The sequence below is a fragment of the Dendrobates tinctorius genome, unplaced genomic scaffold (assembly GCF_039654945.1).
Source record: "Dendrobates tinctorius isolate UK_male_01 unplaced genomic scaffold, ASM3965494v1 ptg000437l, whole genome shotgun sequence".
NCBI classification, from domain to species: domain Eukaryota; kingdom Metazoa; phylum Chordata; class Amphibia; order Anura; family Dendrobatidae; genus Dendrobates; species Dendrobates tinctorius.
In genome coordinates this window covers 226643-244895 of record NW_027362100.1, presented here as the reverse complement: position 1 = coordinate 244895, position 18253 = coordinate 226643, and the positions used below count along the sequence as shown (strand labels likewise).

The 18253-nt window shown below is 48.3% G+C and overlaps 1 protein-coding gene across 5 annotated transcripts in view; it reads left to right on the top strand.

The window, feature by feature from the left end:
• The first annotated feature begins 2438 nt into the window (after nucleotides 1–2438).
• Nucleotides 2439–18253, top strand: part of TBC1D8 (TBC1 domain family member 8) — a 159053-nt gene continuing 143238 nt past the window's right edge. For 3 of the 5 annotated variants that reach the window (XM_073564223.1, XM_073564222.1, XM_073564221.1), the window contains exons 1-2: nucleotides 2551–2703; nucleotides 2874–3020. In XM_073564223.1, coding sequence (XP_073420324.1) covers nucleotides 2631–2703; nucleotides 2874–3020 — 220 coding nt within the window. In that variant the 5' untranslated portion in view covers nucleotides 2551–2630. Of the gene's footprint in view, nucleotides 2704–2873; nucleotides 3021–18253 lie in introns of all 5 variants that reach the window. The other 2 variants (XM_073564225.1, XM_073564224.1) reach the window with 1 other exon arrangement.

Genomic DNA, 18253 nt, shown 5'->3' with positions numbered 1-18253 from the left:
AGGCTTGGGCGCTCCTAGTTGTGACCCCCAGGATGGATGGAGCTGGGCTTTATCTTATGGTGGATATGCTCCTTACATTTGGGGGCTTGGGCTCTCCTAGTTGTGGCGCCAGAATGGATGGAGCTGGGCTTTCCCTTATGGTGGATATGTTCCTTACATTTGGAGGCTTGGGCTCTCCTAGTTGTGACCCCAGAATGGATGGAGCTGGGCTTTCCCTTATGGTGGATATGCTCCTTACATTTGGAGGCTTGGTCTCTCCTAGTTGTGACCCCCAGAATGGATGGAGCTGGGCTTATCTTATGGTGTATATGCTCCTTACATTTGGGGGCTTGGGCTCTCCTAGTTGTGACGCGAGAATGGATGGAGCTGGGCTTTACCTTATGGTGGATATGCTCCTTACATTTGGGGGCTTGGGCTCTCCTAGTTGTGGCGCCAGAATGGATGGAGCTGGGCTTTCCCTTATGGTGGATATGTTCCTTACATTTGGAGGCTTGGGCTCTCCTAGTTGTGACCCCAGAATGGATGGAGCTAGGCTTTCCCTTATGGTGGATATGCTCCTTACATTTGGAGGCTTGGGCTCTCCTAGTTGTGACCCCCAGAATGGATGGAGCTGGGCTTTATCTTATGGTGGATATGCCCCTTACATTTGGGGGCTTGGGCTCTCCTAGTTGTGACGCGAGAATGGATGGAGCTGGGCTTTACCTTATGGTGGATATGCTCCTTACATTTGGGGGCTTGGGCTCTCCTAGTTGTGGCGCCAGAATGGATGGAGCTGGGCTTTCCCTTATGGTGGATATGCTCCTTACATTTGGAGGCTTGGGCTCTCCTAGTTGTGGCGCCAGAATGGATGGAGCTGGGCTTTCCCTTATGGTGGATATGTTCCTTACATTTGGAGGCTTGGGCTCTCCTAGTTGTGACCCCAGAATGGATGGAGCTGGGCTTTCCCTTATGGTGGATATGCTCCTTACATTTGGAGGCTTGGGCTCTCCTAGTTGTGGCGCCAGAATGGATGGAGCTGGGCTTTCCCTTATGGTGGATATGCTCCTTACATTTGGGGGCTTGGTCTCTCCTAGTTGTGACCCCCAGAATGGATGGAGCTGGGCTTTATCTTATGGTGGATATGCTCCTTACACTTGGGGGCTTGGGCTCTCCTAGTTGTGGCGCCAGAATGGATGGATCTGGGCTTTACCTTATGGTGGATATGCTCCTTACATTTGGAGGCTTGGGCTCTCCTAGTTGTGACCCCAGAATGGATGGAGCTGGGCTTTCCCTTATGGTGGATATGTTCCTTACATTTGGAGGCTTGGGCTCTCCTAGTTGTGACCCCAGAATGGATGGAGCTGGGCTTTCCCTTATGGTGGATATGCTCCTTACATTTGGGGGCTTGGTCTCTCCTAGTTGTGACCCCCAGAATGGATGGAGCTGGGCTTTATCTTATGGTGGATATGCTCCTTACATTTGGGGGCTTGGGCTCTCCTAGTTGTGGCGCCAGAATGGATGGATCTGGGCTTTACCTTATGGTGGATATGCTCCTTACATTTGGAGGCTTGGGCTCTCCTAGTTGTGACCCCAGAATGGATGGAGCTGGGCTTTCCCTTATGGTGGATATGGCTCCTTACATTTGGGGGCTTGGGCTCTCCTAGTTGTGACCCCAGAATGGATGGAGCTGGGCTTTCCCTTATGGTGGATATGCTCCTTACATTTGGAGGCTTGGTCTCTCCTAGTTGTGACCCCCAGAATGGATGGAGCTGGGCTTTCCCTTATGGTGGATATGTTCCTTACATTTGGAGGCTTGGGCTCTCCTAGTTGTGACCCCAGAATGGATGGAGCTGGGCTTTCCCTTATGGTGGATATGGCTCCTTACATTTGGAGGCTTGGGCTCTCCTAGTTGTGACCCCAGAATGGATGGAGCTGGGCTTTCCCTTATGGTGGATATGCTCCTTACATTTGGGGGCTTGGTCTCTCCTAGTTGTGACCCCCAGAATGGATGGAGCTGGGCTTTACCTTATGGTGGATATGCTCCTTACATTTGGAGGCTTGGGCTCTCCTAGTTGTGACCCCAGAATGGATGGAGCTGGGCTTTCCCTTATGGTGGATATGTTCCTTACATTTGGAGGCTTGGGCTCTCCTAGTTGTGACCCCAGAATGGATGGAGCTGGGCTTTCCCTTATGGTGGATATGCTCCTTACATTTGGGGGCTTGGTCTCTCCTAGTTGTGACCCCCAGAATGGATGGAGCTGGGCTTTACCTTATGGTGGATATGCTCCTTACATTTGGAGGCTTGGGCTCTCCTAGTTGTGACCCCAGAATGGATGGAGCTGGGCTTTCCCTTATGGTGGATATGTTCCTTACATTTGGAGGCTTGGGCTCTCCTAGTTGTGACCCCAGAATGGATGGAGCTGGGCTTTATCTTATGGTGGATATGCTCCTTACATTTGGGGGCTTGGGCTCTCCTAGTTGTGACCCCCAGAATGGATGGATCTGGGCTTTACCTTATGGTGGATATGCTCCTAATTGTAACCCCCAGCAGCCTGACACATCACATTGTAATTGCCAACCAGGAGCCGGCGGGCAGGCAGGATGACATTCCCTCCCGTACAGGGCAGGCTGGGGAAGAACTTCCTCTCTGGATGCCGGAACTGTGCGTGCAGTGTGTACGAAAACACAACACAGATCCGGACGGACGCCGTGCATGCGCCACAGGTACACAGGACGATGGGGGGCGCTCTGTGGCGCTGGGTGACAGGAGCAGATGAATGGCGCTGGCTGTGTGGACGCCAGTAATTACTGGGGAGGGAGAAGCCCCGTGTGTAGCAGCTGAGCACAGCTCTGGCAGGACGACGCCGTGCGCTCACAGCTCTCTCTCCCGGCAGAGCCGCCGCGCACCGACGAGATGTGGCTGAAGCCCGAGGAGGTTCTGCTGAAGAACGCGCTGCGGCTGTGGGTCACACACAAGTCCAACCAGTACTTCATACTGCAGCGACGCCGCGGGCACGGGGACGGAGCCGCCAAGTTCACGGGTGAGTCCTGCACGAGTGCAGCCAGGCCACCGCCACAGGCCCGCAGACTGCACCGTATGGAGGAAGGAGAGCTCCGGGGCAGCCATGGTCTGCACTAAGGCACTGCGGTCGGTCAGCAGCATAACGTGCCCTGTGTAACGCGTTGTGCCCGTAGCCCTGTGTGACGTGCCCATAGGACTGTGTGACGTGCCCGTATGACTGTGTGACGTACCCGTAGCCCTGTGTGACGTGCCCGTAGGACTGTGTGACGTGCCCGTAGGACTGTGTGACGTGCCCGTAGGACTGTGTGACGTGCCCGTAGGACTGTGTGACGTACCCGTAGCCCTGTGTGACGTGCCCGTAGCCCTGTGTGACGTGCCCGTAGCCCTGTGTGACGTGCCCGTAGCCCTGTGTGACGTGCCCGTAGGATTGTGTGACGTACTCGTAGCCCTGTGTGACGTGCCCGTAGGACTGTGACGTACCTGTAGCCCTGTGTGACGTGCCTGTAGCCCTGTGTGACGTGCCTGTAGCCCTGTGTGACGTGCCTGTAGCCCTGTGTGACGTGCCCGTAGCCCTGTGTGACGTGCCCGTAGCCCTGTGTAACTGGTCCATAGGACTGTATAACGTGCCCGTAGCCCTGTGTGACGTGCCCGTAGCCCTGTGTGACGTGCCCGTAGCCCTGTGTGACGTGCCCGTAGCCCTGTGTGACGTGCCCGTAGCCCTGTGTGACGTGCCCGTAGCCCTGTGTGACGTGCCCGTAGCCCTGTGTGACGTGCCCGTAGCCCTGTGTGACGTGCCCGTAGCCCTGTGTAACATGCCCATAGGACTGTGTAACGTACCCGTAGCCCTGTGTGACGCGCCCATAGGACTGTGTGACGCGCCCGTAGCCCTGTGTGACGCGCCCGTAGCCCTGTGTGACGCGCCCGTAGCCCTGTGTGACGCGCCCGTAGCCCTGTGTGACGCGCCCGTAGGACTGTGTGACGCGCCCATAGGACTGTATAATGTGCCCGTAGCCCTGTGTAATGCGTTGTGCCCATAGCCCTGTGTAACTTGCCCATACGACTGTGTGACGTACCCATACGACAGTATAACGTGCCCATAGCCCTGTGTAACGTGTCCATAGGACTGTATAATGTGCCCGTAGCCCTGTGTGACGCGCCCGTAGCCCTGTGTGACGCGCCCGTAGCCCTGTGTGACGCGCCCGTAGCCCTGTGTGACGCGCCCGTAGCCCTGTGTGACGCGCCCGTAGCCCTGTGTGACGCGCCCGTAGCCCTGTGTGACGCGCCCGTAGCCCTGTGTGACGCGCCCGTAGGACTGTGTGACGCGCCTGTAGGACTGTATAACGTGCCCGTAGCCCTGTGTAACGCGTTGTGCCCATAGCCCTGTGTAACTTGCCCATACGACTGTGTGACGTACCCATACGACAGTATAACGTGCCCATAGCCCTGTGTAACATGTCCATAGGACTGTATAATGTGCCCGTAGGCCTGTGTGACGTGCCCGTAGCCCTGTATGACGTGCCCATAGGACTGTATAACGTGCCCGTAGGACTGTGTGACGTGCCCATAGCCCTGTGTAACGTGTCCATAGGACTGTATAACGTGTCCATAGGACTGTATACCGTGCCCGTAGCCCTGTATGACGTGCCCATAGGACTGTATAACGTGCCCATAGGCCTGTATAACGTGCCCGTAGCCCTTTGTGACGTGCCCATAGGACTGTATAACGTGCCCATAGGACTGTATAACGTGCCCGTAGCCTTGTGTAACGTGTCCATAGGACTGTATAACGTGCCCGTAGGCCTGTGCAACGTGTCCATAGGACTGTGTGACGTGCCCATAGCTCTGTGTAACGTGTCCATAGGACTGTATAACTTGCCCGTAGGCATTTGTCACGTGCCCATAGGCCTGTATGACGTGCCCATAGGACTGTGTGACGTGCTTGTAGCCCTGTGTGACGCGCCCATAGGACTGTGTGACGTGCCCGTAGCCATTTGTCACGTGCCCATAGGACTGTATAACGTGCCTATAGCACTGTGTGAGGTGCCCGTAGGACTGTGTGATGTGCCAGTAGAGGACTGTGTATCTTGCCCGTAGCCATTTGTGACATACCATGTGACATATCCAGAGGACTGTTTATCGTGCCCGTAGCCCTGTGTGAGGTGCCCATAGGATATGTCCATGTTGGAAAGTGCCCATGTGGCCGACTAGCAGCAGGGTACACAGCATGAGCCCTACTGTTCTGTCATGCTATGGACAGGCTAGTGCTCAGACCAATGTTAGTCTCTGGGGTCTTGCACATGTCCCGTTTTTTTCTTTCCTTGGACAGATATTCGGATCGTAGTCTGCCATTCAAGTCAATGAGTGCGTGGAAAACCTCGGACTGCACTCGGATGACACCGATTTCTGCGGCCTCACAAGATGGAGACACTTTTTTCTCCATCTTGTCCTCATCCGAGGCAATTGTAGCACACTACGCTAACACTCTGAGAGAGTAATTTGTGTACCGGTCCCGATTCTCTTAGATGAGAGAATATTCGTCTGTCTGCCCCTGTGGTGGAAATGCCACTGTACAGCACCACTGTCATTGTATTAAAGGGAGCCCCATGGGGCATTGGGTGCCACTGTGCTCACTGTTCCACTCCTGCGTCTCACAAGACATTAGCAGACTGGAGTAAAGCTTAGAATTACAGTGAGTAAGCTGTGATATTAATCTCAGGGCTAAACCATGAAAGGGAGCCTGTCACATTGTACATGCAGGCCTATTAGTGGACAGCGCGGTGTAGAGAAGGAGAAGCTGAGCGGAATTATCTATAGGTTTGTAGGAAAAGAATCAGTGTCAGGCTGTGGTCACACGGTGAGTATTTTACATCAGTATTTATAAGCTAAAACCAGGGTAGGAACAATCAGAGGTAAACTATAAAAATAGAAACACGTCACCACTTCTGGATTTCTCACCCACTCTTGGTTTTGGCAAATACTGAGGTAAAATACTGACCAAATACTGAATATGTGAACATGGCCTAACTTGTAATGTAATCATTGAAATCTCTGGTGTTTTTATGTATAGGAGTCCAGTGGACGGTCCTACTCAGTGATTGACAGCTAGCTGCATGCACAGTCATACAGGGAAGACTGCAATCGCTGAATAGGACCGCCCACTGGACTCGTATGCCTGCCAGGGATTTTAACAAATATACGGTTCGCTGAAACTTTTCCCCAAGCAATGTTTGTGATCAGCTCCAACCCCCGGCTGTATAACACCCTACCTGCAGGTCAGATACCGTTTTCAAGATGGCAGGTTCGCTTTAAGGCTATGTGCACACGTGCGGAATTGCCGCGGAAACTTCTGTGGCAATTCCGCAGCTCCCTGCCGCGGGAAGTACGCTAGAATTCCACATGCAGAATTCCCGTGATAAACTAGCTTTTTGCAAGCGTAATTAGCATGCAGAATACTAGCATTTTCCAAGCGATCTGTAGCATCGCTTGAAGAACTGATTGACAGGTTGGTCACACTCCTCAAACATAGTGTTTGAGGAGTGTGACCAACTTTTTACTATTGAGGCTGCCTATACAGCATCAGTAGTAAAAAGATATAATGTTAAAAATAATTAAAAATTAAAAAATCTTGATATTCTCACCTTCCGCTGTCTTACGCAGCGTCCCCAGGCCTCAGTGATGCTCCGCCAACTCCCGTTCCCAGGGATTCCTTGCGACAATGACCACAGATGACGCAGCATCTCGCGAGACCACTACGTCATCACAGGTCATTGTCGCAAGGCATCACTGGGAACGGGAGTTGGCGGGAGCATCACTGAGGCCTGGGGACGCTGCGTAAGACACCGGAAGGTGAGAATATCAAGATTTTTTTATTTTAATTCTTTTTTACAGGGATATGGTACCCAGGGCCTGGAGGACAGTCTCCTCTCCTCCAGACCCTGGGTACCATCCGCACATTTTCCGCTTACTTATAGCCACATGCGAAAAGTAAGCGGAACAATGCATTCCTATTTGTGCGGAATTCCCGAGATTCCACAAAAAGAATGAGCATGCTTCGTATTTTTCCGCGATGCGATTTTACCGCGGAAAAATACGCAACATTAGCACAGCATGGGCGGAATGCCATTGATTCAATGGGTTGCTTATTTTATGCGTTTTTGCGGTGAAAAAAGGCGGCAAAAACGCATAAAATCCGTGGGAATTCCGGATGTGTGCACATAGCCTAATGGTTACTTATTATGAAATGCATTCAATGTTTGTTTCTGGTGCCGCTGCAGAAGTGACAAGTACTGCAGCACCTGCCAGGGACAGTAACTTGTCGGCATATTCGGGGTGGTGAAAAAACGTTGTTTATGGCTGCTAGTGGTGATGAAATAGTTTTGATATTCAGTAATCCCTACTTCAATGACCATTAGTTGGGTTCTGTGTCCGTGTTACTCATTGCTATAATCCATGCTACAATGATCATTAGTCGGGTTCTGTGTCCGTGCTACTATTACTCATTGCTATGCATAGTAATCCATGCTACAATGACCATTAGTCGGGTTCTGTGTCTATGCTGCTATTATTCATTGCTATGCCTAGAAATCCATGCTACAATGACAATTAGTCGGGTTCTGTGTCCGTGCTACTATTACTCACTCATTGCTATGCCTAGTAATCCATGCGACAATGACCATTAGTCGGGTTCTGTGTCCAAGCTACTATTGCTCATTGCTATGCCTAGTATTCCATGCTACAATGACCATTAGTCGGGTTCTGAGTCCATGCTACTATTGCTCATTGCTATGCCTAGTAATCCATGCTACAATGATCAGTCGGGTTCTATGTCTGTGCTACTATTACTCATTGCTATGCCTAGTAATCCATGCGACAATGACCATTAGTTGGGTTCTGTGTCCAAGCTACTATTGCTCATTGCTATGCCTAGTATTCCATGCTACAATGACCATTAGTCGGGTTCTGAGTCCATGCTACTATTGCTCATTGCTATGCCTAGTAATCCATGCTACAATGATCAGTCAGGTTCTATGTCTGTGCTACTATTACACATTGCTATGCCTAGTAATCCATGCTACAATGACCATTAGTCGGGTTCTGTGTCCGTGCTACTATTGCTCATTGCTATGCCTAGTAATCCATGCTACAATGACCATTAGTCGGGTTCTGTGTCCGTGCTACTATTACTCATTGCTATGCCTAGTAATCCATGCTACAATGATCATTAGTCAGGATCTGTGTCCGTGCTACTATTACTCATTGCTGTGCCTAGTAATCCATACTACAATGATCATTAGTCGGGTTCTTTGTCCGACCGTGCTATTACTCATTGCTGTGCCTAGTAATCCATGCTACAATGACCATTAGTCAGGATCTGTGTCCATGCTACTATTGCTCATTGCTATGCCTAGTAATCCATGCTACAATGATCATTAGTCGGGTTCTGTGTCCATGCTACTATTACTCATTGCTGTGCCTAGTAATCCATACTACAATGATCATTAGTCGGGTTCTTTGTCCGACCGTGCTATTACTCATTGCTGTGCCTAGTAATCTATGCTACAATGACCATTAGTCAGGATCTGTGTCCATGCTACTATTGCTCATTGCTATGCCTAGTAATCCATGCTACAATGATCATTAGTTGAGTTCTGTGTCCATGCTACTATTACTCATTGCTATGCCTAGTAATCCATACTACAATGATCATCAGTCGGGTTCTTTGTCCGACCGTGCTATTACTCATTGCTGTGCCTAGTAATCCATGCTACAATGACCATTAGTCAGGATCTGTGTCCATGCTACTATTGCTCATTGCTATGCCTAGTAATCCATGCTACAATGATCATTAGTCGGGTTCTGTGTCCATGCTACTATTACTCATTGCTGTGCCTAGTAATCCATACTACAATGATCATTAGTCGGGTTCTGTGTCCGGCCGTGCTATTACTCATTGCTGTGCCTAGTAATCTATGCTACAATGACCATTAGTCAGGATCTGTGTCCTGTCCATGCTACTATTACTAATTGCTATGCCTAGTAATCATGCTACAATGATCATTAGTCGGGTTCTGTGTCCATGCTACTATTACTCATTGCTATGCCTAGTAATCCATACTACGATGATCATTAGTCGGTTTCTGTGTCTGCTACTATTAGGGTGTGTGCACATGCTGTGGATACTGCTGCAGATTTTTCTGCGTGGATTTTGCAAAATCCGCAGGTAAATCCGCAGGTCAAAAGACCTGCGGTTTATCTGCGGATTATCCTGCGGGTTTCCCCTGCGGTTTGACACCTGTACAATGGAGTAGGTGTAAAACCACTGCGGATTCCGCACAAAGAAGTGACATGCTGCGGTTTTGAAACCGCAGCAAATCCGCGCAGAAAAATCCGCAGCATGTGCACTGCGGTTTTTGTTTTCCATTGAAAATAATGGTACTGTACGCCGCAGCAAAAACTGCTGCAGATCCGCAGGACCAAAACCGCTTCGGATCCGCAGCAGAATCCGCAGCGTGTGCAAATACCCTAACTCACTTCTATGCCTGTGATACTGAAATAACCCAGATTGCATTAAAGGGAAGCTAGCAGGGCAATTTTCCCACCTCAAGTACTAAGACCTGCACTGCCATACCGAAACAATTAACCATGCCTGATTTGAAGTCATTACATATGTCAGAATTGGGGCATGTCAGTGTGCTTGCAATTGTATCAGCCCACCCGTGTACTTCCACGCTAATCTGCATGTGATTTCAGTCGTTGCACTGGTGCTTTACATTACTGCAAAAGTTATAATCTTATTGGACTAGGACCTGTTGTATGTAGACATACCGAAATACCATCAGACTTAAGAAATCCTGTTCACTGATGTAACAACCCTGCTGGCATCACTGCATGGCCTCCCATCCCCGCACACCAACTTACTTTCTGCTTCAAGCCATGCTGTGAATTCTGTCTGTTGCCAGCTCTGTGCCTCTGCTCTCCATGTCTCCAGACTGTGTGTATAGGTGGGCGGCGCCTGAACTCTCTGGTTCTTATGCAGTCAGGGTTCACCTGTGTAGTCTGTCCCTTACCAATCACCTTGAGCCCTTGACTATTTAGTTTCGCCACTCCCACTGAAACATTGTCTGTGCAGTGTCTATACTCAGTTAGTATCTTTCTACTGAGGAAGCCAGGCCCTGTTCTGTGTATCTCCTTCTCTGTAAGAATACTCTGTCTCGCTTTGTATCTTGTCCGCCTGCCAGGAGGCAGAATATCCTGATCCTTGAGTCTTGTTCCCAGTGCCTTGTCTGTTCTCTGTCCGCCTGCCAGGAGGCAGAATATCCTGGTCCCTGTGTCTTTGTCCCGGTGTCTCTGTCTGGACTCAGTCTTACCTCTGTCTGTCTCCTTGTTTGTGGTTCCTTCTCTGCAGTGTCTTTCCTTGTGCCCCTCCTGTCTGTGCATCTGCACCCTCGCAGCTTTATCTGTGCATCTGCACCCTCGCAGCTTTATCTGTGCATCTGCACCCTCGCAGCTTTATCTGTGCATCTGCACCCTCGCAGCTTTATCTGTGCATCTGCACCCTCGCAGCTTTATCTGTGCATCTGCACCCTCGCAGCTTTATCTGTGCATCTGCACCCTCGCAGCTTTATCTGTGCATCTGCACCCTCGCAGCTTTATCTGTGCATCTGCACCCTCGCAGCTTTATCTGTGCGTCTGCACCCTCGCAGCTTTATCTGTGCGTCTGCACCCTCGCAGCTTTATCTGTGCGTCTGCACCCTCGCAGCTTTATCTGTGCGTCTGCACCCTCGCAGCTTTATCTGTGCGTCTGCTCCCTCGCCGCTTTATCTGTGCGTCTGCACGGCTCCCTCGCCGCTTTATCTGTGCGTCTGCACGGCTCCCTAGCCGCTCTGTCTGCACGGCTCCCTAGCCGCTCTGTCTGCACGGCTCCCTAGCCGCTCTGTCTGCACGGCTCCCTAGCCGCTCTGTCTGCACGGCTCCCTAGCCGCTCTGTCTGCACGGCTCCCTAGCCGCTCTGTCTGCACGGCTCCCTAGCCGCTCTGTCTGCACGGCTCCCTAGCCGCTCTGTCTGCACGGCTCCCTAGCCGCTCTGTCTGCACGGCTCCCTAGCCGCTCTGTCTGCACGGCTCCCTAGCCGCTCTGTCTGCACGGCTCCCTAGCCGCTCTGTCTGCACTCCTGCGGCTCTGCCTGCTCCGCACTCCTGCGGCTCTGCCTGCCTGCACCTCCTGTGTGAACAGGTCTAAACCTGTTCCTTCATATTCCACTCCTTCCTGCCTATATCCATACCTGCACCTCCTGTGTGAACAGATCCAGATCCTGTTCCAGCATACACCACTCCCTCCTGCCTACACCTGCTGTGTGAACAGGTCCCTACCGCTCCTTCTCATACCACGCCAATCTGTCCTGTGTCTCCAAGCCGTGCCCGCCTGTCCTTTGTCTCCAAGCCGTGCCCGCCTGTCCTGTGTCTCAGCCTGTTTGTCACTCGCACCTGTCCAGGTGTCCTGTTCCCGAGTGGGATCAGCAGCCACAGCCAGACACCACCCTGGAGTGGCACCCGGCAGCTACCTGCCGCACAAGCCTGACCTCACCATCAGAGGCTCCAGTGAAGACCATGGTAGCTGCCGTAGTTACGCCCCTTCCAGGGTAGTCTGGTTTGTGGCACAGTGGGGCCACAACCCCCCCGGCTCGCGCCATTCAGCCAAGGCACGAGCGTGACAACTGAATTGGAGAGCTGAGGCAATTTATAAATCTGCAGCAGGTCCGTTCATTCTGCGGTTTTGCACCGTTTTTCACCTATAGAAAGCAATGAGAAAGTGTGGACTAAACACACATGCAATCCTCAGCTAACAAAAAACTCCGCAAAACCTGTTTTGAAGTCAGCATTTTTACTGCCAAGAGAGCATGTTTGGCTGCAGAAAAAAATGTATCAAAAGCGCTGTGTGTGCACATAGTCTTAACATTGCTGTGAAATATTCTATAATGCTACATTACCAAAAAAGCTCAAATAGGCTTGGATCATAGGCAAAGTGTAAGGGTGTGTGCAGACTAGGGTGACCGCAAAAAATCGATGTCGGAATTTTGTCCGTCTGGACCCCACAAAACGATTTCCCTTTCCAGATATTGAGATAGCCAAAATTTGAGCTCAATCAAACGACGTTAACCCGTGCCGCTCGTCGCTCAAAGTTTGAAAAAATCCAAATTGAGGTATTTTAAGATTTAGGTATTTTGCATAGTCTGTTAGACTATAAAGAATGTGACAACAACATTGCAGAAATAGCCCTGACCAAATTTTCGAACCATTTGTGGTATTTGAATGCAGAGTTGGTGGGATTATCGTTTTTTGATCCCACCATTACAGACAATGAAAAGTTGTTAATGGCTAATAAATTGCTCAGTAGCACAGATGAACCATCAGAGCATGCTATGGTTGTAAAGCCAAAAGTTAGGAAAGAAAAATTAAAAGAGGTAGTAAGTAACCGACTTTAACGACCTTCTGACAAAAGATGAAGAACAAAAGCAATATGTCCTGCAAGTTGTAAGCAAATGCCGAGCATTATATTCTGACGTTTCAAAAACTACTTTAACAAAAGCTCTAGAATAGATTAGATAACTATGTAAAATTATCAACTCATGTAGGTTAGCATGCTCTGATGGTTCATCTGTGCTACTGAGCAATTTATTAGCCATTAACAACTTTTCATTGTCTGTAATGGTGGGATCAAAAAACGATAATCCCACCAACTCTGCATTCAAATACCACAAATGGTTCGAAAATTTGGTCAGGGCTATTTCTGCAATGTTGTTGTTACATTCTTTATAGTCTAACAGACTATGCAAAATACCTAAATCTTAAAATACCTCAATTTGGATTTTTTTCAAACTTTGAGCGACGAGCGGCACGGGTTAACGTCGTTTGATCGAGCTCAAATTTTGGCTCTCTCAATATCTGGAAAGGGGAATCGTTTTGTGGGGTCCAGACGAACAAGATTCTGACATATTTTCCCCCCCATATGAGATCCGGTCACCCTAGTGCAGACGCTGCGGAATCCGCTGCAGATTAATCCGCACGGATTTTGCAAAAACCGCAGGTCAAAAGACCTGCGGATTATCTGCGGTTTGGTCCTGCGGATTCACCATCTCCACAATGGTGGAGATAGGAACCCGCTGCGGATTCCGCAGAAAGAATTGACATGTCCCTTCTTTCTGCGGTTTCAAAACCGCAGCAAATCCGCGCGGATTTTTCCGCAACGTCTACACAGCGTTTTTTTTTTACCATTCATTTGAATGGTACTGTACACCGCAGCTAAAACTGCTGCGGGTCCGCAGCGGCCAAAAACGCTGCGGAAACGCAGCGGACTCCGCAGCGTGTGCACATACCCATAGGCTATGTGCCCACGTTAGCGTTTCTAAACGCTTACAAAACCGGACTCCTTCTCAGAAACCGCGTGTTTTAGTTCTGCGCGTTTTCTGGGAACATTGGAAACAGCTAAAAACGCGGAGCTATGCGGAAACTAATGAGCATGCTGTGTTTTTAGCCTCTAAGCGTTTCCTGATCGGAAAAAAACGCATGCATTGGCACAAAAAGCTAAAAATGCATTACATTTAATGGGAAGCTTCTTTTAAGCGTTTCTGCAGCGTCTGATCCGGCTCAAATGCTGCGGAAACGCTTACAAAAACGCCTTAGGCTGTGTGCCCACGTAGCGATTTTTTAAGCGTTTTTGCCGTGATTTTCGGCGCGAAAACGCTTAAAAATCGTGTACAGAACGCCCCCCATGCATTCCTATGGCATTCCGCACATGCTGTGCTAATGCTGCGCTTTTTTTTTCCGCGGCGGAATCGCATCGCGGAAAAAATCGCAGCATGCTCATTCTTTTGTGCGGAATCGCAAAGAATTGCCGCAATTCCGCACCCATAGGAATGCATGAGAATCGCTTACTTCCCGCATGTGGCTATGCCCACCATGCGGGAAGTTAAGCGTCTCATGTGCGGTTGGTACCCACGATGTGGAGGAGAGGAGACTGTCCTCCAGGCCCTGGGTACCATACCCCTGTAAAAAAAGAATAAAAAATAAAAAATCGGGGTATATTTACCTTCCGGCGTCCCGCGATGCATTCCCGGCCTAAGCGTTCCCAGTAATGCCTTGTGGCAAGGCCCTGTAATGACGTAGTCTCGCGTGACTCTAGCGGTCTCGCGAGATCGCTATAGCAACGCGAGACTACCTCATCACAGGTCTCGCAAGGCATAACTGGGAACGCTGAGGCCGGGAATGCATCGCGGGACGCCGGAAGGTAAATATATCCCGATTTTTTTTTTATTTTTTTTTTAGCATTTTAACATCCTATCTTTTACTATTGATGCCGCATAGGCGGCCTCAATAGTAAAAACCTGGTCACACTTGTCAAACACTATGTTTGACGAGTGTGACCAACCTGTCAATCACTTTACAAGCGATGCTTCAAATCGCTTGGAAAGTGCTTGAATATCGCACGCGAAAATCGCGGCAAAATCGCGATCATAATCGCGGTGAAAGCGCGCGGAAAAAACCGCGCGATTTCTGGGAAGGAGTCCGGTTTTTAGTAAGTGTTTTAAAACGCTACGTGTGCACATAGCCTTAAAGTCAGGTTTTTTTATACGTGTCTTTGGATTACTATGTCACATATACTTCTCCTTTGTAGGAAAGTATAGCGTTGAGGATTACACTATTTTATCATCCTTAAACAGCTTGCAAAAAAGGAGGTCAAATATGTGCGCTTCTGTGTTTGTATATCTACTTTACTTGTTGGAGAAGAACTATAAGGGCTCATTCACACTACAGAGCGATTTTTAATCTTTTTTCACTGGCCGAATCTGCACGTGCAAAAAGTCGTGCACTGGATCTGTTTGAAAATTGGATGAGACTCACCCATTTGTGCGCAAACAGGCTTCTGCATTTTACAGATATATTGCCATTCTGTAACATAGGAAACTATAAATGAACAGCTGTTGCTGTAAAAAATCAGATTGCATACGGATGAGAAGTGAGAAATAAACCTCCTGCTTTCTGGATGAGACTGAACGATTTTTATACACTTGTGTGAACCTTGGTCACGCTCAGTGAGGGAACATTACTTGATTAGTTTTGTGCTTTGTTTTTATAAGAACCCTTGGCGTGCTGATCCTGGCATGTACCTGCCTGACAGGGCGGCCAGGTATTGTTGGTTGTGATCTCTACTGCTTTCTACCCTTTTCATCCTCAGAGCTGCATACCTGTGCTCCATCCCTTCATCTTTCCCCCCCAAGATTGACTAGCCTGTGATCTAGTGATGGTTCTGACATGAATCTCCTTGTTAATGGTTCAATAGACTTTAATTACTGTATAATGGAGGCAGTTTATGGCGGACCATTAGCCTATTATTGCTTTACTGTGTGTAATCATCTGTGTACTTGAATTTAACTCCAGTCGTGTTCTTGTGTTATATTTCAGAGTAATGTCCTGTTACTGCCATGTTTGACCTTATAGTATTAGCCACACTCTCATATTTTAAGCTTTGTTCTGCAGTCATTCGTTCTCCATCGTAACAAAAATAAAGTGTCAGACTACGTTCCCGCGGTATTTGATGCAGACTTTTTGCACCTATTTTAGCTAAATTAGGTTACTTGAACTTTTTTTTTTATTCGTTTGTTTTATCATATGTTTTGTACGCTGGGATTTCTGTCTCCTCTTGTTGGTATGTTATGTTTTATACAAAGCTGCTTTGTTTTTGATACTTCTTGGTATTTGTCTTTGACAAAACTTTATTGAAATAGTCACGTGCGGATTACATGTATTTTTTTTTACGTGTTGCCTATGTCTGTTTTACTTGCTGATTTTCCGCATCTAATTTAAGTATATGGGGAAAAATCTGCACCTTAAACGCAGTGTACCTGTAAGGCCTGGCTCATATTGCGTTAGAGCAGTCCGTTCATCGTATGCGTTAAATGGACTGCGCTAATGCTACTCTTATTTTTGATCGCTTTATGCAAGTGCGTTAGCAGTGACGGACCCTTGAATGCTGGAGACCGCGTCCGAGGGTCCGTCACAGAATGACGGCACATCGCTAACGCATGCCGATTATGACGTGTTAGCGATGCGCTACGTTATGGCAGTCTATGGGTGTGTTAACGGATGCGTTAAACGCAATGCCATAACGCAATATGAACCTAGCCTGAGAGAAATTCACTGCTTGCGGATTGCATAAAAAGATGTTTGGACCGATACACCTTTTAGCGGCGACAGTTAAGGGTACTTATTCTTCAGTTCCGCTTTTTAATGGTGCTGAGAAATAAGTGTATAGCACCCCCCAGCGTCGGTATATTTCTGGGGTCTCAGCTACTAGGGGTAGCTGAGACCCCAGAGAACACGATTCAGGTTGGTTTTTACCATCCCGTTTTGTGATTGCTGTTATTCACCGAATAACAGTTATCGCAAAAAAAGAGTCAGATTTTCAATTAATTTCTCTCTCTTCTGATATGATCTAGCATACCAGAGGAGAGAGAAATGGGGTCTCGCCGGACCCCCCTGCCCCTTCCCCCGTTATTCCACGTCATCTTCCTAGAAGAAAAAAGAAAATGTCGGGCGCACGCGCAGTGCACCTGCCGAGATCCGCCCGGCAGCACTACGAGATTTTTCCTATTGGTTCATTTTGATCACTGTGATAAATCCTATCACAGTGATCAAAATAAGAAAATAGTATTTTTTTTTTCCATTCTTTGCAGTTGGGGTTGTGGTGTTGGGTCTAGGGTTGGGATTAAGGTTAGGGGTGTATTGGGGTTAGGGCTGTGTTAAAGTTGGAGTTAGAATTGGGGGATTTCCACTGTTTAGTTACATCAGGGGGTCTCCAAATGCGACATGGTGCCTGCCATTGATTCCAGCCAATTTTGCGTTCAAAAAGTCAAATGGTGCTCCCTCCCTTCTGAGCCCTACTATGTGCCCAAACAGTGGCTTTTGAGGTATTGGCATATTCAGGAGAGATTGAACAACAAATGCAATGGTCCATTTTCTCCTGTTACCCTTGTGAAAATAAAAGTTTGGGTCTAAAGTAAATTTTTGGTGAAAAAAGTTAAATGTTAATTTTTCTTTCCACATTGCTATAATTTTCGTGAAGCACCCGAAGGGTTAATAAACTTCTTGAATGTTATTTTGCGCACTCTGAGCGGTGCAGTTTTTAGAATGGTGTCAATTTTGGGTGTATTCTGTCATATTGACCCCTCCAAAGTCACTTCAAATGTCAGGTGGTCCCTTCAAAAAATGGATTTGTCAATTTTTTGGGAAAAATAAGAAATCGCTGGTCAACTTTTAAGTTTTATAACGTCCTAACAAAAAAAACTACGTTTCAAAAATTGTGCTGATGTAAAGTTGACATGAGGGAAATGTACAAAAATTGTTTGAAAATTGCAAAACTTTCAAAATTTTTGCTGAAAAGTTGGGCGTGCAATATTATTCGGCCCCTTTACTTTCAGTGCAGCAAGCTCACTCCAGAAGTTCATCGTGGGTCTCTGAATGATCCAATGTTGTCCTAAATGACTAATGATGATAAATATAATCCACCTGTGTGCAATCAAGTCTCCATATAAATGCACCTGCTCTGTGATAGTCTAAGGCTGAGTGCAGACGGACTTTTTTGCAGTGCGGATTTTTCCACGCAGAATTGAAGAAATCCGCAGGTCAAATGTCCTGCATTTTTCCTGCGGATTTCTTCCATTTTTAATGCGGTTTTCTTGCGGTTTTCCACTGTGGATTCCCCCCTACGGATTTGGAGACAAGGGAGGTGGAAAACCGCACAAAAGAAGTAACATGCTGCGGATTTTGTACCGCTGGAAAACCGCGCGGAAAAATCCGCAGCATCTGCACAGCGGGTTTTTTTTTTTTTTTCAAAGATTTAAATGCTACTCTACATCACAATGCGGATATGCAGCATTTCTGCACGGAAAAATCCGCTGCGGCTCCGCTGGATATCCGCATCGTGTTCACACAGCCTCAGGGTTCTGTTTGAAGCACAGAGAGCATCATGAAGACCAAGGAACACAACAGGAAGGTCCGTGATACTGTTGTGGAGAAGTTTAAAGCCCATTTGAATACAAAATGATTTCCAAAACTTTAAACATCCCAACGAGCACTGTGCAAGCGATCATATCGAAATGGAAGGAGTATCATACCACTGCAAATCTACCAAGACCCGGCCGTCCCTCTAAACTTTCATCTCAAACAAGGTGATGACTGATCAGAGATGCAGCCAAGA